At 43.2% G+C, this 21,995-nt stretch overlaps 1 protein-coding gene across 1 annotated transcript in view; it reads right to left on the minus strand.

Moving 5' to 3' along the window:
• ap1s3a (adaptor related protein complex 1 subunit sigma 3a) overlaps positions 1–21,995 on the minus strand; it is a 39,966-nt gene that overhangs the window by 10,127 nt on the left and 7,844 nt on the right. Inside the window, exon 2 of the mRNA XM_068041436.1 lies at positions 693–871. Within this exon, the coding sequence (XP_067897537.1) occupies positions 693–871 (179 nt within the window). The remainder of the gene's footprint in view (positions 1–692; positions 872–21,995) is intronic.

A 21,995-nucleotide genomic window follows, 5' to 3' on the forward strand; every position in this document is an offset into this window, starting at 1 on the left:
TCTCTCTCTCTCTATTCCAGCTTACAAGCTTCAAACCTTGCCTGTTGACTGACCACCTCTTCTTACACAGGCTTCAATCAGAAACGCCTTTGGAGGAAATCATTCAGGAAAAAAGAGGGAAGCCCTTCAACCCCTCCTCACTCGACCATAACAGCAGCATAAATTAAAACCCATCTTTCAACTGAAATACTGGCATCAAATAACAATAGATGGAATGGCACAGATTAAGAGTTCAATAAGATGGCACAGAAAATTACTAAAGGGAAGAGAGGAACACCTGCCGTTTGCTTCCATTGTGTCTTGCATTTGCAGCTTTTTGGTTTTTATTTCCATTTTTAATCCTTGCTTTTGTCACACTGAGCTACTTTGCACATTATTTTCATCCACATTAATTGGAATAGTGGTTCTAAACTAAAAGTGGCTGCTAGTAAAATTCAATTCAAACAAACATGGAAGCTTCTTCTTGTCCTTTAAAGAATCAACAGCTCTGGGAATGAGGTGTCAGAGACAGCTGGTGCCAGCTCTTGAACAATCATCTGCTTTGTAAATATCTGGCAGTTGTTTTCTATAATGCCTCAGAAGCCACAACTATAATAAAGTTCAATATATAATCTATACCCCGTTACTAATTTGAGTAAAAATAAGTGAAAAGGTTGCATAAATCTGTAATATTAAAAGATGATAATTCAAACCTTCTATAAATAATCTTGAGATCTCGCCATTCCACAAAGCTACACATTTTAGATTGTCGACTCAGCACAATCTGAACAAGTTCCCGCGTGATCTTTTTCTTCTCCTTATCAAGCATTGTGATATACCACTTCTGGAGCCTCAATTTGCCTTGACGGCTGAAAAGCAGCATAAAACGCATCTGTGAAAACAAATATTTATCCTTAAGTACTCAATATAGCTCCTTGGTTTGTTCCCAACCCCACCTTGCTAGTGCGTTTCACTGGGGGTGGAGGCAGGAGAGTCGCCAGCTAATTAATGTGGATGAAAATACTGTACAAAGTAGCTCAGTGTGACAAAAAGCAAGGATTCAAAAGGAAATAAAAAACAAAAATCTGCAAATGCAGGAAGCATTGGAAGCAAATGTCAGGTTAGTTAGATTCTGCGGAGAGAACAGATAAATTAACACGTCAGTATTCAGTTCTGCTGAAGGACTGTAATCTGAAGGCCTCGTGCTTAGTTGTGATCTATACTGGAGCCTGAAAACATAGAAAATATTTCAGATCAAAGACCTTTCATAAACATAAACCTGAAGCCACAGAATCTGGGATGAGGTTTTTAACATGCTACAGGCATTGTTTTGACTTGAAAATGGCATCCACGCATACTTTTGTGCTAGCCATGCCGGATGCCATTTTGGTCATGCTGTTAGCACAAGTGCAGGGAGTCTCCACCAGAAGCATGCAGAATAGGCTGATGTAACACTGATTTGATGCCAGCGCTGCTATTTTGGAGCTCAGCGCTCCAGCTAATGCCCTTGTATAGCTGAACATGGTTTCAACAACAGGAAAGAACCCCCAAAAGCACTATTTAAAAGGAATCATCAGCTACTTTTAGTTTAGTTGCTGATTGATTTGTAGTTTGCAGAAGTTTTTGGTGGTTTTGAGAGTTGTTTAAAGTTGTTGATGTCTATAGGGAGTGGTGTGGCACATGCTGTAGGACACTGTCCTGACTTCAAGGATTCTGCACAACCCACTTACTCCCAGATATGGGTGCAATAGTACGTTTCCCCCTTGAACTACATGATAGGGAAAATGAACAAAGGTGACACAGAGCAAGACAAGCTGCTGGAAGAGGGAGGAGATGCAGAAAGGGTAGATAGGCTCTTAGCCAGAGGCCATATCAACCCAAGTGTTCAGAGAGCAATTGTCCTCCCTGAACCTCAGTGTGCAACAATGGGCTGAAATCTACTAGCACTCCGACGTTGGGGGTTGTGACGGGGGGCCCGGAAAATTTTTCTGGGAGAGGCCCACCACAACCCTTGATGCCGGGAAGGCCCTGCTGCATTTTATCAGTGACGGCGAGGCCTCAGTGTGGCCCCCCTGCCTTCATTTTAATATGTAAATGATATAACAAATAAAGGATAATTACCTACCTGGTAGCGACAGCCATTCCACACCGATATTCCAGCCATTGACCGGAACATCCACACCTTTGAAACTCCATTTGGAGTCCGAGGCATGACACAGGTGGGGAGGGGAGGGGAGGGGGGTGGGGAAGGAGTGAAAATTTCAGGGCGGGAGTGGGGCAAACTGCTCCGATTGGGTGTGGGAATGGTGGTAAGGGTTAAAGGTTAAAAGGTGCTGATGTTGGGGGGGGTGGGGGGCGGGGTGAAAGGTCTTCATTTTTAAAAATTGGTTTTCCGGGGTTTGCGATATTTTATTTATTGATAACTCACTGTGGGGTGTTGGAAATGGGATTGAAAGTATTAGTAAAATTTTATTTCTTCTTTCAGGGTGCAGCACCTTTAAAAATTGACATCTAGCTGAAGGGCTTGAAGCCCTTTACAAATGGCGCCGGTGCCTGCTTGGTGGCGCCAAACGCCGTTGCCAGGGATGGAGCAGCCGCACCCCCACATCATCGAGGGTGGTCACTCCGCCCCCTCCTTTTAAATGAGCCGCTGTGCGAAATATTGCGGGGCCTCAGCAGCGGTGCATCCGCGTGGGAAGATAGCCAAGATCAGAGCACACCGCCGTGTTTTGCGGCACGCTCATAAAATTCAGCCCAATGTCTCCACTTCAGGGCTCACTGAAATCTGCTGTCCACTGCAGACACAACTGGAGCCTTAGAGCAGGGCGTGGATTACATTTAAAATGACTGTGAAGGTGACGGTGGCCATGAACTTTAATGCAGCTGGCTCCTTCTACGCTGGAACAGGCAATATTTGCAACATCTCCTAGTTTGCAGTCCACTGTTGCCTAAGCGAGGTCACCGAGGCGCTGTATTGGGAGAGAGCGGAATACATTTTACTCTCTCGCCAGAGAGAAGCAGTTAAAGCAAGCATGTGGCTTTACGAGGATTGCCGGCTTGGCCATGATGGCAGTATGACATTGCACACGTCACTATGCAGGCATTGCAAGTCAACTTTGAGATGTATCGCAACCAAAAGGAATTCCACTCCCTTGATGTCCAGCTGGTGTACAACCAAAGAACAAAGAAAATTACAGCACAGGAACAGGCCCTTCGGCCCTCCAAGCCTGCGCAGATCCAGATCCTCTATCTAAACATGTCGCCTACTTTCTAAAGGTCTGTATCTCTTTGCTTCCTGCCCATTCATGTATCTGTCTAGATACATCTTAAAAGACGCTATCGTGCCCGCGTCTACCACCTCCGCTGGCAACGCGTTCCAGGCACCCACCACCCTCTGCGTAAAGAATTTTCCACGCATATCCCCCCTAAACTTTTCCCCTCTCACTTTGAACTCGTGACCCCTAGTAATTGAATCCCCCACTCTGGGAAAAAGCTTCTTGCTATCCACCCTGTCTATACCTCTCATGATTTTGTACACCTCAATCAGGTCCCCCCTCAACCTCCGTCTTTCTAATGAAAATAATCCTAATCTACTCAACCTCTCTTCATAGCTAGCGCCCTCCATACCAGGCAACATCCTGGTGAACCTCCTCTGCACCCTCTCCAAAGCATCTACATCCTTTTGGTAATGTGGCGACCAGAACTGCACACAGTATTCCAAATGTGGCCGAATCAAAGTCTTATACAACTGTAACATGACCTGCCAACTCTTGTACTCAATACCCCATCCGATGAAGGAAAGCATGCCGTATGCCTTCTTGACCACTCTATTGACCTGCGTTGCCACCTTCAGGGAACAATGGACCTGAACACCCAAATCTCTCTGTACATCAATTTTCCCCAGGACTTTTCCATTTACTGTATAGTTCACTCTTGAATTGGATCTTCCAAAATGCATCACCTCGCATTTGCCCTGATTGAACTCCATCTGCCATTTCTCTGCCCAACTCTCCAATCTATCTATATTCTGCTGTATTCTCTGACAGTCCCCTTCACTATCTGCTACTCCACCAATCTTAGTGTCGTCTGCAAACTTGCTAATCAGACCACCTATACTTTCCTCCAAATCATTTATGTATATCACAAACAACAGTGGTCCCAGCACGGATCCCTGTGGAACACCACTGGTCACACGTCTCCATTTTGAGAAACTCCCTTCCACTGCTACTCTCTGTCTCCTGTTGCCCAGCCAGTTCTTTATCCATCTAGCTAGTACACCCTGGACCCCATGCGACTTCACTTTCTCCATCAGCCTACCATGGGGAACCTTATGCAGCATATCACGTAAGTCAATGCCTGGTATCCTGGCAGCCGTCATGTTGCCTTCTTTCTGCGCCAGTCTGCTGCGCCATCTGCATTTCAGCCACTACGCTAAACCAGAGGGTGGCTGCAGGGTGACAAGGGTTATCTGCATGACTCTAGTATGCAACCCATGGACATATAACCAAAGCCATGCTGCTATACGAAACAGGAGAGCAAACCATTGGGGTACTTAAACAATGCAGCATCTGCCTGAATGAGTCTTGCAGTAGTAGGAGGAGGGGGGAAGGGGAAGGATGGAAGTGGGAAGGAAGGAAAGGAGGCAACCTACACAGCCCCTTTTTGGCCGAGGTGTCCTTGAATGACTCATCTGACTAAATGCAATCATAATTCCCCGTTCGCCAGCAGTCCCACACCTTGCCTTCTCTCTGCCACTGACCATCACAGCATCTGCTTGGCCACAATGCAAAAATAAAAGCCACCACAAAATAAACATTGCAAACCAAATGTATAAATCAAACCATGCCATATTACATATAAATGTCAACTAATCACCCTTGTGCATTCCCTTAGTGCCTGTCTTCCCTGTGCCTTTGCTGGTCCTAGTGCTCCTATGCAGTGTTACCCCAGTGACTGCACCTTGGCTAGTGAAAGGCTGCTGAATTTCAGTGGGGGAGACTACAAATGGCTTTAGAGGATGACCTGGAGCAACTCTGGTCCTAGTTGGCCCAGCTTTAGACTGCACCATCTTGACAAGAGCAACAGTCTGGGCTGGCTGGCTGACAGGAAACAGCAAGAGCACTAGTGGAGTGGCAGTGGTGGGAGGATGAATGCTGTCATCCTGAGAGAGAAAAACAATAGGTTCATGCTCCACGGTGCCACAGCCATTGCCACTCTCCTGGGGCACTGCACTGTGATACCCACACCTGTTTTCGGGCCTTGTTCAATTTTGCGACTGTAAACTAGTGCGATACTAAGGGACTTCTGCACTGTCAGAGGCACCGTCTTTCAGATGAAATGTTAAACTGAGGCCCCATCTGCTCTCTCAAGTGGATGTGAAGATCCCATGGCTATTTCGAAGAAGAGCAGGGAACATCAAGGCAGCTTTTGATTCAGGAATGGCAGTGAAGAATATGGGGCATAAAATATACAGACCGGGTGCTCCTGAATGAAACCAGAGTATTTTCAAAACATGTGGTTTTTCTAGGTGCCACAAATTGGTAACTTACCTTAGAACAGTGGGCTGGATTTTCATTATGGAAACGGGAAACAGGAACCGGGTCTGATTTTGGGACAGAAAGCTGCCTCCTCTGGGAAGCTGATTGAGATTGCAATTTTCAAATGGGTAAGCCCTTAATTGATATGGAGACGGATTTCCTGTCCTCTTAGAGCCAGTGGGATTGAAAATGGCAGTGGGTCAGATCAAGTGTGGACTTCATGTAGACTTGCATGGCAGCCATCACTGAGACGGCTAGTTGTCCTGAGGGAGAGATCTGCCTTATACAGCACCAGAGGGAGGCAAGATGTTACAGGGGATCTGGAGGCCTGGTACTAGGGGCAGGACAGATCCTTGCTTCATTGATGCCCACCAGGATCGAACGCTGAAGGCCGTAAGGGAAAGGAGGGTGGTCCTCTTCCCGGAGGGTGACAGGAGAAGGCCACCTCGTCGTGCAGCAAGGGCACCTCTATCTTCATTATTATCGCACTTCACCCCGTCTTCCTCCTCCCCTGATGAGCTGTCTCCTTCCAGAGACCCACTATCCTCAAGGTCCACACCTCTCTGGAGGGCCATATTATGAAGAGTGCAGCAGGCCACCACAATGGCCGAGACCCTTAGAGGAGGGTATTGGAGGATGCCATCCGACCAATCCAGGCACCATATTTGCATCTTCAGAAATCTGATGTCCTGCTCCAATGGTTGGTCTGCTGAGCAGATGGCTTTGGTTGTTTTGCCTCGGTGCCTCTTTCTGGGTCACCTGTACGGGGGTCAGTAGCCATCTCTTCAAGGGATTTCCCTTATCGCTTGGATCCATCCATGCACTTTGGGGGATGGAGTGAAGTACCGAGGCAGCCTGGACTGGCGGTGGATGAAGGAGTCATGGAAGCTGCCAGGAAAGCAAGTGCACACATAGAGGAAGCTCGTTGTGGTCACAGACCAGTTTGATGTTGAGGGAGTCTATGCCCTTCCTGTTGATGGATCTTACTGGCAGGACACTGAGTGCCTTGATGGCCATATGGGTGCAATAGATGATGCCCTGCACCTGGGGAAATCCGAGTGATGGAGGCTGAACCCAATGCCCTCTGTGCCTGTGCAGGCCCATCTGTGTCAAAGTGGGTGAAGTCTACTGCCCTCCTGAAAATGACATCTGTGAATTGCCTAATGGCTGGCTGCAAGATGCAGCCTTGGTCCACAGCTGATCCCTGGAACTACCCAGTTGCTTGGAAATGTAGGGCAATGGAGACAATGACAGTTGCAAATAGGGGACTGCCATGGGGGCCATGAGGCCTGAGGTCATTGTGAATCAGAGCACACAGGTCCGGATAAGTGCAGGCTCTGCCATTTGCAGGTAGATGACTCTTGGGCTGTGGAACCGATATCTTGGGTAGTGCCTTCCTCCCCTTGCAGCCCCCATGCTGTGTTCCTCTGGCCTCCTGCTGCCCCGAAGATTACATCTGCCACAGCTCATCCTGGCTGCTCTGTCCAATGTCAGAATAGCCTGTTCCCATATCAACTCCCTCAGCTGGGGTTTGTTCATTCACCAGGCCTTCCCCTGCCAAGCCCAGCTGCTCAAGTGATGCCAGTGGCCTCACATCCCTCTCCAGATTCCTGCCACTCACTATTGAGAAAAGCAAGTCTTACAGTTCCTGAAATGGCCACTCTGTGGAACTTTTGAAGCAGCTGAGCTTTTTCTTTGGGCCTCTACAGTATTTTAATCAGCCCTTCCCATAGCCCTCATGGCTCCCCTGCTGTGTTCAGTCTCGAGCGCTCTGTCATGTTCCCCCCCACCCTCCATGCGTTCTCCATGTTCCCAGCCCCTGAAAATTGAAAACTGTTCAATGAGCTCAACAGGCAATTAATTAGAGGTATGCACCAAACCCGTTCCCTCGTTGCTGGCGTCCCTTTAAAAGTGGTGTCGCGTTCCAGAGACAGTAGGTCGCAGTGCCGACCTCCATGAACACAATATTCAAACTGCACTTGCCTCCGTACCCACACTCGGCAGGCTTTAAAAATCCAGGCCCATGTTTCTCAAACTCAGGTTCCTGGGTGCACAGTGGTCGTAGGCAGGTTTGGTGCAGGTGGCAGGACAGTGCAGCCATCACATGTGCAGTACAGAGTGGGCTGGCTGTCTGACCTGGGAAGGGAGCGCTTATGGAAGAGCACTGAGAGGGCAGGAAGATCGCCAGGTAAACCCGCCCGCACTTACCAAGGTTGGTGGTTGGTGCCAGGAAAGTCCAGCCTTGTTTGAGGGTGGGGAGTTTCTAAATATTTAAGCACTACCTACTACTAAAACTCAAAAGGCCAGAAATTGGCCCAGGTATTTATGATGATAATTTTGCTGGGTACAGAGGGTGGGGTCTGTGACCACTAATCCATTTGAAAAGGGGTCCTTCAACCTAAAAAAATGTTTGAGGATCACAGCCTTAGAAAAAGACAGTAATAATACATAATACTGATATTTTCATATTTAAAATGAAATTCATGTATAGTATAAATCAGTATATTTATTATGCCACAGTGCATCATATGCATATATTAAGATTATTCGAAACACAGCAAATCAGCTCAGACCATGGAAATACATTTACTTTAGAATAAACTTCACTTCTCTCCCCTATACTAAATATGATTCATTCAAATTAATGGCAATTTCAGTTCTGGAAATTAACTGAAGGCATATATTTAAAGGCATTCATTGCATTTATGAAAATAACAAAGCATTTTACAGCAACATTGCTAAACCTGCTCAGCCTGTTTCCAGGTGTTGCACTATCCTGTGGGGATTCATTTAAAGTATTTTGTAATGTGGAACTGCAAATTACTTGCCAAATATCTTCAAATACACACACCCAGAATCTCTAACACAGAGAGAGAGCGAGAGAGAGAGAGACAGACAGACAGAGCTGTAGTTGAAATACGAGTAAAGCCACCTTTCCAGGTATGTCAGGTGTTTACTTACTCACCTAGCCAGACAAAATTTCATTGATTTTGAGTCACCTTTAAACTAGTATGCAATTTCAATGTACCTACCATCCTGATTGTTGGTTGGAAATACGTTTACATCCTTTACATTCAGGAAACTGTTAATGTTTTCCCAGAATTCCTACCAAGTAAAAGGAAGTATTCCCTATTTGGCAACAATGCCTTCAGAACATAGATGCAAATTAGTTTAATTTGTAATTTCTTCTTCTTTGGCCTCCTTGTCTCGAGAGACAATGGGTAAGCGCCTGGAGGTGGTCAGTGGTTTGTGAAGCAGCGCCTGGAGTGGCTATAAAGGCCAATTCTAGAGTGACAGACTCTTCCACAGGCACTGCAGATAAAATTGGTTGTTGGGGCTGTTACACAGTTGGCTCTCTCCTTGCACTTAAACCTTTGACCAAAATGGCAACATTCATATTTTCTTTCATATTCACTTTTCCCTCTTTCCATTCCTTTTCTTTATCTGCAGTTTTCTTTCTCCACACAGCTTTATTTAATTTGTGGCAGTTGATGATGATTCTACAGCCTGGAATGTGATAAATTAACAATGATGAGAACAATAACTGATTACACCTCATTCACTAAAAATGTGGGTCATTGTACATACGCAAAAGGTGACCTTTATGATATAATTCAAATTATTTTGTTTGTAATTCTACATCGCCATGCAAGAGTGCCATTCATAAAAAAAAATTCAATCCTACAGCTTGACTCACCAGCAAATCCACTGGAACTAAGGCCAAAAAGGTATTGACACAATATCATAGCATTTAGTTTGCCCGTTTTATTCTTGCCCTGGTCTTCCATGCTGCTACATTACAACAATGACTATACTTTAAAAGTACTCCATTGGATGTGAAGCACTTTAACACATCCCGAGGTCATGAAAGACACTAAATGAACCTAAGTTCTTTCTTTTGTCCATCAATTACAGTAATGAGGGAATACAGGTAACCTACTGTCAAATACCTCTCCAACCAGACCTCTGGCCTAAAGGTGACTCTGCTGTTGGTTTTCAAAGTGCCCCTTGGCTCCTTCTTACAGCAACACTGACCAGATCAGGAATTTGGTGAAATGGAAGATCAAACATGGCACTGGAGAAAACAAATGATTCTTCCAGTTGTTGTCTTTTTTCTGTTTTATTCTTTTTATGCCATCCTTTAAATGTCAGTAGTTCTTAAATCATGATCATCATCATAGGGAAAGTTATTTATATTCTGTAAGACTTCACCTCTACAAAGGGAACATACCAGAATACAACTTTGTGCCATTTTGACTTCACACACATACATTATTAAGTGAAAAACCAAGGATAATGACGATGAACTATTACCATTTTGATGTGCACAATAGCAAATTCCCAGACGATTACAGAATATTTTCTGATGTGAAATTCTATCAACAATTACGCAATGACAGAATTTGACATTCATGAAAAACTCTTGCAATGTACTTTGATGGGTGTATTGTCCTTCTCTATGCTAAAGGTAGAATGAGTACTTTCACTAACAGGAGAATAATTAACACCAAAATCGTTCCAACTTTAGAAATAATTAAATATTACATTACACCATTCCCACACCTAATATTTAAATACTCTGAATTGTTCAGACCAGTCATGCATATAATTCTTTAAAAAATGTCAATGTAATGTTTTATAGATAAATTATACAACAATTTTTAAGTTCATTGACTAGGAGCAGGAGGGTGATGGGAGCTGTTTGATGCTTCTAAGTTAGTGGCAGCAGATCTGTCTTCCACAAAACACTGTGCTAATGGAAAGCAAGAGGGAAAATGGCACCCTAGACCTCTAAAATTGATCCATTCCCCAACAACAGTGTTTCATCACATTCATCTTCATTTTTCAACACAATACTGAAGATTGAACACACTGTCAACATGTGACACCTATCAAAGTTCATGCATCATTTGCTACCCAAGAATTCTTGAGCGCTGCGAGATACCTGGATAAATATAATAATAAAGATCATGGCATTAATTGGTATTGTTCAAGCTGAGGCAAAAATGAATGCTTCTATATATACACACATTTTTTTGTGGACTGATTTTTTTTTTTTTTAAGTTTAACGTTATAAAGAACAAGAATGAATATTACCCAAAGATTGTAGAATTTTCTACAGAATACAACACGCATTTGTCAATGGGAGCATTAATGAATCCCATTGGAAATGGAACTAGTCAGAGTTATGAGTGGCACAAGTTTGGATTGATACTCAAGTGCTTGGCTACCTTTACAGGTCAGTGTGAAACTTTGGACACTTGTCTCTCCCAACACACTTTGTAGCATCATGTCTGATAAAAAATCAATGAATATTATGATTTTCTTTAATTCACTGTTGTGTTAGATTATTTTATTTACTACTTTTTAAGAACATAAGAACTAGGAGCAGGATAGATCTTACGGCCTGTCGAGTCTGCTCCGCCATTCAATACAATCGTGGTAGATCCTTGGCTTCAACTCCATTTTCCCACCCGTTCTCCATATCCCTTGATTCCCTGAGAGACCAAGGCCGGAATTTTACGTCGTGCAGACGGCCCCGCCCACTGGCTGAAAAATCAGGGGCGAGTCCGCCTCCGCCAGGCCTGGGGAGCCATGTCAAGATTTTTTGCTCCCCAGGCCCTTAATTGGCCTCGGGCGTGACTTCCACCTCCTTCAGGCCAGCAGCTTTTAGTTTGAGCAACGCCACCGGAGCGGGGGTCACTGTTGGGACTACACCCAGTCAACGGAAGCAAGAGGAAAGACGGTCCTGAAACTAAGGTAAGTTTTTGGGGCCTCGCTGGGAACAATCAATCAGGCCCCGGCGAGGCAACGGAGGGGAATGGTGGGGAGGAGTGTTGTCTAGTGGGGGAGGTTGGGCCATGGTGGGAGACCTCTGTGGGGCACAGGGTGCCTGATCATGAGGGAACCCCCCCCCAACAAAGCCCGCAAGAAGGCCTCAGGTCTTACCTGGCGGTGTTCTTGGAGCCTTTGCTGCCTGGCCACCACGGGTAAAATATCAGCGGCGGCGGTATGAGGCCCTTAAGTGGCAGTTAATTGGCCACTTAATGGCCTTGATTGGCCTGAGGTGGGCCATTTCTCACCGCCACTCCATGAAAAATTGCAGCGGGGGCGGGAAGGTGTCAGGAATGATACCGCCCCACCTCCCACTCAATTTTCAAGCCTGCCCATTGGGGGCCCGTAAATTTCTGGCCCAAAAGTCCATCACAGCCTTAAATATATTTAGCCATGGAAAATCCACAGGCCTCTGGGGTAGAGAATTCTGAAGATTCATAACCCTTTGAGTAATTTAATGTCACATGCCAGGGCAAAGGCATTAAAAAAAAATCTACAAAATTTTATAATTCCCGAACTTTGCTGACAAGCAACAAGAAATCAAAGTACCTGCATTTTATTTCATTCTGTGTCTATTACTATAAATATTTTCTGACAATTTTAAAATCTGCTTTGTTGGTTCCAATTTTTGGGGATTAAAAAAAGAAAAATAGATTGGAAAAAAAATGACCAAAAGAGGCCCATTAAATTCAGAGAAAAATAGTTTAAAAAAATGTTTGACTATCACTAAAACACAACAAAACAAGGAAGGGATTGAAATAAAAGGTGCATTCATACTAAAAGACAGCCTACAATCATATACAGTTCATAAGCTCATCACTAGATCCTCATTTAAAATACAAAAAAAATCTTGGAATTAAAAGTAAAAGAAACAAAAGAACTTACGGTTATTGTTGTAGCACCTGCCACAATGTTGGTATCATAATAATTCTTGGAGATTATGCACAGAGGAAAAGATATGATCATGCTTTTAGTAAATAACGCCTTGGTGTGATCTGAGGCAGTCTTTGATTAATAACAACAGCATTCAGAGAACTTTCAGTGTGATAACTGTCAGTGCATTACCTTCCTTACTCTAAATCTAGGTAGGAATGGAAGATGGGTGTTTGCTGCAGTATGTAAGGAAGAACCAAGTTTTCTTTAAAAAGATAAAACAGACTGCACAGACTTTAGTCTTTTTCTGCCGAAAATACGGTGCAGAGATGCACACACATTGGGCTAAATTTTATTACCCCGCCACTGGGAGCAGCGGCAGGCGACAAAAAACGGCGTCCCACATGCACGGGCCGCGTGCCACCACGGTGCTGCGATCTAGCAGACGGCAGCTCATTTAAATATGCAGGGCAGTCCACCCTCCCCAATCACGTGGCGGGTGTGTGCTCTGCGACACCGTGAACGGCATCAGCTGCCTCTGCCCCGGGCGCAGACGCCTTTTTAAAGAGCTGCCAGATCTGCACAGTTGAACCCTGTACCCCAACCCCCAACAACACAATAAATAAATTTCTGAACTGTACCCCCCAATACAATGAAAATAAATTGCTGCCCTGTTCCCCGCCCACCCCCCCACAGAACACTTATTTTGAAGATTTGACCTCTGCCCCCACAAAAGTAATAAGTGCAGAGGTCCCCCACTCCACACTAGAAATGCAGAGTTGACCCTTCCCCCCGCCCCTGCTTCACTAAAAATCCTAAGTTAGCCCCTTCCCCACCTCGGTGGTGCCAGCTTTCCCCGGACAGAAAAGTGAAGGCGCGTGAGTGCCAGTCGTCGCATGAAAGATCCCGGACAGCCGGTAAGATCATGGTGAATGGTATTTAAACTTATTCATTTCCTTTATTTAAATATTTAAAGGTCGGTCCTGTCGCCGAGTGGCTGGAGGGCCGCACAGAGCCTTGCCGCTCGCAGGAAGATCGCGCCCGGCAGTCCTGGCGCGGGGTCTATGGCGGGCCACGTCCGCTGCAATCTTCCGCCTGCCACTGCCACGGAGCCTGACATCGGGAGCTCAACAAAATTCAGCCCGTTACATAAGTGACATTAGCACGGCACAGACAGTACCTAACATGCAGACTGATATCATGAACGTGATGTGTACAGACTTTTGGACCTGAATTTTAGAAAGAAAATAACAGGAAATTTCAGGGCAGGGAAAGAGGAGGGTCCTAAAATTCAGGACAAGATTGCTATTTCGACTAATTCACCACAAGAAAAAAAAATCCAAATGACTGGAATGTGGAGATTAGTAAAAACTGTTTTTGATAGTCCTTAGTCATAAATCATAACAATCTCCCAAATAAAGAGAAGGGAACAATGCATTGGTTCAAAGCATCATTCACTTCTCATTGGCTTGACACAAAACAATTTTTCTAAGCCATATATTAGCAGCTGAAATTATTTTAACTAAATAAATAAATTAACCACTGATCATAGGAGCCAAACTGGCAGAGTGGAGGGTGGCAAATGTAACCCCATGATTTAAAAAAGGAGAGAAAAAACAGTTAGCCTTACATCAGTAGTGGGGGAAATGCTAGAGTCTATTATAAAGGATGTGATAGCAGAACACCTGGAAAGCATAAACGGGATTGGATAAAGTCAGCATGGGTTTATGAAAGGGAAATCATGCTTAACAAATCTACTGGAGTTTTTTAAGGATGTAACTAATAGAATAGATAAGGGAGAACCATTGGATGTGGTGTATTTGGATTTTCAGAAGGCTTTTGATAAAGTCCCACTTAAGAGGTTAGTGTACAAAATTAAAGCACATGGGATTGGGGGTAATATGCTAGTATGGATTGAGAATTGGTTGACAGCCAAGAAACAGAGAGTGGGAATAAATGGGTCTTTTTCTGGGTGGCAGTTAGTGACTGGTGGGGTACCACAGGGATCAGTGCATGGGCCCCAGCTATTCATAATATATATTAATGACTTGGGTGAGGGAATTAAATGTAACATTTCCAAGTTTGCAGATGACACAAAGCTGGGGGGGAAAGTGAACTGTGAGGATGATGCAAAGAGGCTCCAATGTGATTTGGACAAGTTGGGTGAGTGGGCAAATGCATGGCAGATGCAGTATAACGTGGAAAAATGTGAGGTTATCCACTTTGGTTGTAAAACCAGAAAGGCAGATTATCTGAATGGTTAAAAATTGGGAAAGGGAGGTGCAGCGAGACCTGGGTGTCCTTGTACACCAGTCGCTGAAAGCAAGCATTCAGGTGCAGCAAGCAGTTAGGAAGCCGAATGGTATGTTGGCCTTCATTACAAGAGGATTTGAGTACAGGAGCAAGGATGTCTTACTGCAGTTATACAGGGCATTGGTGAGACCAGATCTGGAGTATTGTGTGCAGTTTTGGTCTCCTTATCTGAGGAAGGATGTTCTTGCTATGGAAGGAGTACAAAGAAGATTTACTAGGCTGATTCCTGGGATGGCAGGATTGATGTATGAGGAAACATTGGGTCGACTAGGCCTATATTCACTAGAGTTTAGAAGAATGAGAGGGGATCTCATAGAAACCTATAAAATTCTAACAGGACCAGACAGGCTAGATGCAGGGAGGATGTTCCCGATGGCTGGGGAGTCCAGAACCAGGGTCACAGTATCAGGATATGGAGTATGCCATTTAGAACCGAGATGAGGAGAAATTTCTTCACTTAGAGGGTGGTGAACCTGTGGAATACTCTACTGCAGAAGGCAGTGAAGGCCAAGTCATTAAATATATTCAAGAAGGAGATAGATATATTTCTTAATGCCGAAGGGATCAAGGGGATATGTGGAGAAAGTGGGAACAGGGTACTGAATTAGATGATCAGCCATGGTCTTTTTTGAATGGTGGAGCAGGTTCAAAGGGCCGAATGGCCTACTCCTGCTCCTGTTTTCTATGTACACTTCCCAGTATAGCAACTGCCAATGAAGAATGAAGCAGAAAATCTATGCGACAGGTGCTATAACATTTTCTCTTGTATCAAAACAAATTAAAGAATAAATTTCAGGAATCGGGCCGATTACACATTTTACCGTGCAGCAAACAGTATTGGTATGTAAATCCACCAATAGCTCTTTTATAATCTTTAAGGGCTTATCAGGTTTACAATGACTAGATAAGTCAAATTTGTTTTGTTGTGGGAATCACATTCTGTAATTCTGTCATTTTTTGTCATGAAAAATATGAGCGTTATTTAGTTTTGTTTATGATTCCTATTGAAACTATTATGAACTTCTGCATGAATTTTATTTTAGTTTGACAAAAAAATGGATTGTTTCTGTATGATTTTAAAATGAGAGATATAATTACTTTGTACTTAGATTTGGAAGTATTGAAAAGTAGAACAAATGCTAGAAAATAGTGTAGATCAAAACTTTTACAGTACTCGTCTGCTGATTAATGTCAGTAGTTTTGCATTAATGTGTCAGTAAGAATATTGTCAAACAACAGCTGAATTAGAACTTGCTGACATTCAGCATATCATGACACCCAACATTGAAAAACTTACCTTCCAATGGAAATATCAGATCAGACTTAATTCTAATAGTTTTGAACAACACTGGTTTATATTCTAGTAGTATTGCTTATGGGCTGCGAGACAAACTGAGGAAGGAGAAGAATCAGAAGAGTATGTGCAATCTTGATCTTGATGACACATCCCTGACACATGTAGCATAATTTATGGTGTTAAACGTTATGTTCGTAAAGAAATGGATAGATGTTTGGCAAACACTTCATAATGCCTGAAGTGGAAAAGCACTCTGTGTCCATTATCAAGAAAGTGCAGGACAGCAAGTGACACAACAGCCTTATTTATCTGGTCTGTCACTTTAACAGAGCTGAAAGAAGCTAACAGCAGGGAAAAAGGTTATTAATGTGTGCTGGGGTACCTTAAAAATGAGTACAGATCGTAAAGTCTCACACACTAGGAAAAATGTAAGGCTACACTAGTTCACCATGGGATACATTGTTAATTCAATTATTTATAAAATGTTCCCAGTTTCACAAGATGTGTACTGCAGAATAGAAGAAAGTACTTCCACTGAGCTCACTAGATGGTGCCACACTATACTATTTAACAGTTCTTACATGACACTCACTGTCAGATCAGTTGCCAATAGTTTGTGATCCTGAAGAGCCAAGCACAGCTTCCTACCACTTCACTGTCTGATTTCTGAATGGCATCCAGGAAAATAGCAGGTACTAATATCTTGACAGAAACTTGCTTATTTTGCAGCAGTGTGCACTTCATTTAGTGAATATCTGTTGGACTCAAAAGTTTGTTAAGCTGATTAAGTGACTGCTAGGGCACCAAGTTTAAGGTTTAAAGTGAACTATATATCTGCTGTCCAGAAATGAAACTGCAGATAGACACCTTTGCAATGCAATAGTCACCCATTATTTTTGGATGACTTAACGCACCAGTTGTAATGCAATATATTTTTTGGATTTTGGCCAAGGAGGGGCTGATTGCAAACTTTCAGCATTAGTCATCATTATCCTTCCGAAACTGACCACAACTTCAGAATGCTGGGCATGCGCAGATGAGCACATAAACCCAGAAGTTGCAGTCTGTCACTCTGTTCCGACACAGGCTGGGTTGCAGACCCACCTAGAGCTGGCATTCACTGAAATCAGTGAGAATTACAACTTCGCCCATAAAAAAGTTACACCTCGTTCAATCAGGTGTAACTGGATCTTTAACAGTGATGTCATAGAGTCAACAGCACAGAAAGAGGCCATTCGGCCCATCGAGTCAATGCCAGACGTGATTAATAACATTTGATGAACAACAAAACAGGCCCTGGAAAAATCTTACAACTGTGGAGTGCGGTTAAATGAACTATATTTTTTAAGCTAATTTTTTAAAAAGAATTTTTAATAGTTTTTTCAGAATATTTTAACTTCTAACTTCACCCACGTACATGTCACAATCTTTCATTTGCTGTATGTAAAGATTTTTACTTCTTTTTGGCTCCTGTTTGTGTGTCTGTGAAAATCCTTTAATGTGATTGGTTGCTCGGATAGCCTGATGACATTAGTCCAGCTCCATGCTGTGAATGCCCAGGAAAGAATCCTGCGATCAGTTGTAGTATACTACACAGCGATAAAGGTGAAATTCTCGCCAGGGAGATCGTCTGATCTCTCGGTGAGTCTGACTTTGAGGTCAGCAGCGAGTGCCCTTGTTTCAGTGCTGGCCACAAACTCTGGGCCTTTACGTCCAGTGCCACCTCATCTATTGTTACATTTGGGGATTGTTTGTTCTTTTTTTCTTTCCAACTAGAAAGGATTTTGGGATTGAGTTATGTTTGAAGGTTTTGTTTCAAAATAAAGTGAAGTTACACATGGTTTAAAAAAGGGTATTGAAGAATGTACATTAAAGTAGAAAGACCAGGGACATTAAACCATTATTTTGTCTTGGGTGGCCAAACAAATTCTCATCATATGGGCACAGCATGAGGCGTCTGCAGAAGTTACAATGCTAGGACTGGTGGTGAGTCCCTGCCTGGGAAGGTGTCGGGCACATTGTCCCTCTGCCTCCTCAAGCCAGAATTAATAGAGTAAAGTAAAGAGAGAGGGAATGAGTTTACGAACAAAGGTCTGTGTGGCAAAATTCCTTGGCCAAAACCTGGATGCTCGAAGCTTAGTTTATAAAGAATAGAATTAAAGAAAGCAAAAACAAGTAAGTCAGCCCATGAAAGGGACTGGGCATGTGGTTTATTATTCCACCCCCACCTCCTACCATATTTTCAAGGAGAGAAGCAAAAGTGAACCAAGAAAAAGAGAAAGAAAGACTTGCAGTTAGTTATATAGCACCTTTGAGGACCTTAGGACATCCCAAAACACTTTACAGCCAATGAAGTTGTCACTGTTGTAATGTCGTAAGTGGAATTTGCTTTGACTGTTACAAATTATCTCTGGTCTCTTCTCACCAAGTGTTTCAGTTCATCTTCACAAATATTGGAGAAATGCATATGAAAGCACCTGTGAACCATAGAAAATAGGAGCAGGAGTAGGCCATTCATCCCTTTGAGCCTGCTCCGCCATTCATTATAATCATGGCTGAACATCCAACTCAGTAACCTGTTCCCGCTTTCGCCTCATACCCTTTGATCCCTTTAGACCCAAGAGCTATATCTAACTCCTTCTTGAAAACATACAATGTTTTGGCCTCAACTGCTTTCAGTGGTAGAAAATTCCACAGGCACACCACTCTCTGGGTGAAGACCTTTCTCCTCATCTCAGTCCTGAAAGGTTTACCCCGTATCCTTAGACTATGACCCCTGGTTCTGGACTCCCTCACCATCGGAAACATCCTTCCTGCATCTACCCTGTCAAGTCCTGTTAGAATTTTATAGGTTTCTATGAGATCCCCCCTCACTCTTCTGAACTCCAGTGAATATAATCCTAACCGACTCAATGTCTCCTCATACATCAGTCCCGTCATTCCAGGAATCAGTTTGGTAAACCTTTGCTGCACTCCCTCTTATAGCAAGAACATTCTTCTTCAGATAAGGAGACCAAAACTGTACACAATATTCCAGGTGTGGCCTCACCAAGGCCCTGTATAATTGCAGCAAGACATCCCTGTTCCGGCACTCAAATCCTCTCGCTATGAAGGCCAACATACCATTTGCCTTCTTTACCGCCTGTTGGACCTGCATGCTTACCTTCAGCGACTGGTGTATGAGAACACCCAGGTCTTGCTGCATATTCCCCTCTCTCGGTTTATAGCCGTTCAGATAATAATCTGCCTTCCTGTTTTTGCTACCAAAGTGGATAACCTCACATTTATCCACATTAAACTGCATCTGCCATGCATTAGCCCACTCATTCAACTTGTCCAAATCACCCTGAAGCCTCTCTGCATCCTCCTCACAACTCTCCCTCCCACCCAGTTTTGTGTCATCTGCAAATTTGGAGATATTACATTTAGTTCCCTTATCTAAATCATTAATGTATATTGTGAATAGCCGGGGTCCTAGCACCAATCCCTGTGGTACCCCACTAGTCACTGCCTGTCATTCGGAAAAAGACCCATTTATCCCTACTTTTTGTTTCCTGTGCGCCAACCAATTTTCTATCCATCGCAATACTCTATCTCCAATCCCATGCGCTTTGATTTTACATGCTAATCTCTTATTTGGGACTTTGTCGAAAGCCTTCTGAAAGTCCAAATAAACCACATCCACTGGCTCCCCCTCATCAACTCTACTAATTACATCCTCGAAGAATTCTAGTAGATTTGTCAAGCATGATTTCCCTTTCGTAAATCCATGCTGACTCTGCCCGATTCTACCACTGTTCTCTAAGTAATCTGCTATAAAATCTTTGATAACGGACTCTAGATTTTTCCCCACTACCAACGTCAGGCTGACTGGTCTATAATTCCCTGCTTTCTCTCTGCCTCCCTTTTTAAATAGTGGGGTTACATTAGCTACCCTCCAATCTGTAGGAACTGTTCCAGAGTCTATAGAATCTTGGAAGATGACCACCAATGCATCCACTATTTCTAGGGCCACTTCCTTAAGTACTCTGGGATGCTTACCATTAGGGCCTGGGGATTTATCGGCCTTCAATCCCATCAATTTCCCCAACACCATTTCTTTACTAATACTGATTTCCTTCAGTTCCTCTCTCGCTCACTAAGCCCTTTGTTCCCCAACATTTCTGGTATGATATTTGTGTCCTCCTTTGTGAAGACAGAACCAAAGTATGCTATTAGTTGGTCAGCCATTTCTTTGTTCCCCATAATAAATTCCCCTGTTTCTGTAAGGGACCTACATTTGTCTTCACCAACCTTTTTCTCTTCACATACCTATAGAAACTTTTAGTCAGTTTTTATGTTCCCCGCAAGCTTGCTCTCATACTCTATTTTCCCCTTCTTAATCAATCCTTTGGTCCTCCTTTGCTGAATTCTAAACTGCTCCTAATCCTCAGGTCTGTTGTTTTTCCTGGCAAATCTATATACCTCTTCCTTGGATCTAATGCTATCTCTAATTTCCCTTGTAAGCCATGGTTTGGCTACCTTTCCCATTTTACTTTTGCACCAGACAGGGATAAACAATTGTTGCAGTTCATCCATGCGCTCTTCAAATGTTTGCCATTGCCTACCACCATCATCCCTTTAAGTAACGTTTCCCAATCCGTCATGGCCAACTCGTGCCTCATACCTTCATAGTTTTGTTTACCAAGATTCAGGATCCTAGTCTCAGAATCAACTACGTCACTCTCTATCTTGATGAAGAATTCTATCATATTATGGTCGCTCGTCCCCAAGGGGTCTCACACCACTAGATTGTCAATTATTCCTCTCTCATTACACAATACCCAGTCTAGGATGGCCCGTTCTCTGGTTGGTTCCTCGATATATTGGTCCAGAGAACCATCCTGCATACACTCCAAGAATTCCTCCTCTTCAGTATTGTGACTAATTTGATTTGCCTAATCTATATGCAGATTAAAGGCACCCATAATTACAGATGTTCCTTTATTGCATGCCTCTCTAATTTCCTGTTTAATGCCATTCCTAACATCACTCCTACAGTTTGGGGGACTATATACAACTCCCACTAATGTTTTTTGCCATTTAGTCTTTCTCAGCTCGACCAATACAGATTCCACATCGTCAGAGCCAATATCCTTCCTCACTATTGCGTTAATTTCCTCTTTAACCAGCAATGCAACTCCACTGCCTTTTGCTTTTTGTCTGTCCTTCCTAAATACTGAATATCCCTGGACGTTCATTTCCCATCCCTGGTCACCTTGCAGCCATGTTTCCGTAATCCCGAATATATCATACCCGTTTACATTTATTTGCACGATTAATTCATCCACTTTATTGCGAAAGACATGCTATCCAGTTTGAATTAAAAGGGGTTCCCCAGATAACTTTAGTTCTCAATTAGAGATTGAATATTACGGACACAACTTTAAATGCAAGACAGTCAGAGTATTCACAGGAGTAACTAGCTCTGCAATACTCAAGAGAATATCTAAGGCATACTTTCAACGTTTAACATTTATAAACAGCACTATTGCTGGAAAATGTTCTGTAATTTAAATGCAGTATGAGGGAACAAGAAACCTAGCTTGAATACAAGGTCTTTATTGGAACTTCAGAAATATGCAGTATTTCAGGATTAAAGTCCACATTAGATCTTCCTGTATGTATAAAGACACTTAAATCACAAGTCGTTTTCTTAAGCTCTGAATAACAACGACTGCTTTCCATTCAGGTTTCAGATTGACATAAAAGAGCAAAGATCCTTTTCATGACTCCATGTATATTTGTAGCAGGTAAATTGTGTGTGACCTTCAGGGTTGTTTGTACAACTGTCACATGATTTGTGGTTTAATTGGGTGCTACAATTTCTGGTGACATGCCATGAATTGATGTCATATCATGTCAATTGAAAACCCAGACTGTATTTGAAGACTGATTTTACAAAACTTTTTTTTAAAAACAAGTAACTCCTGTAAATATAACAGACAGGAACATTTTATTTATCTGAGTTGACCACTTAAAAACTAAGTTAACAATTTAGCCAACATCAAAATCTTGCGTATATATGGTGCATAAAGGAGTGAGAGGGTTGAACAAAGAACAAAGAAAATTACAGCACAGGAACAGGCCCTTCGGCCCTCCAAGCCTGCGCCGATCCAGAT

The sequence above is a fragment of the Heterodontus francisci genome, chromosome 11 (assembly GCF_036365525.1).
Source record: "Heterodontus francisci isolate sHetFra1 chromosome 11, sHetFra1.hap1, whole genome shotgun sequence".
Lineage (NCBI taxonomy): Eukaryota > Metazoa > Chordata > Chondrichthyes > Heterodontiformes > Heterodontidae > Heterodontus > Heterodontus francisci.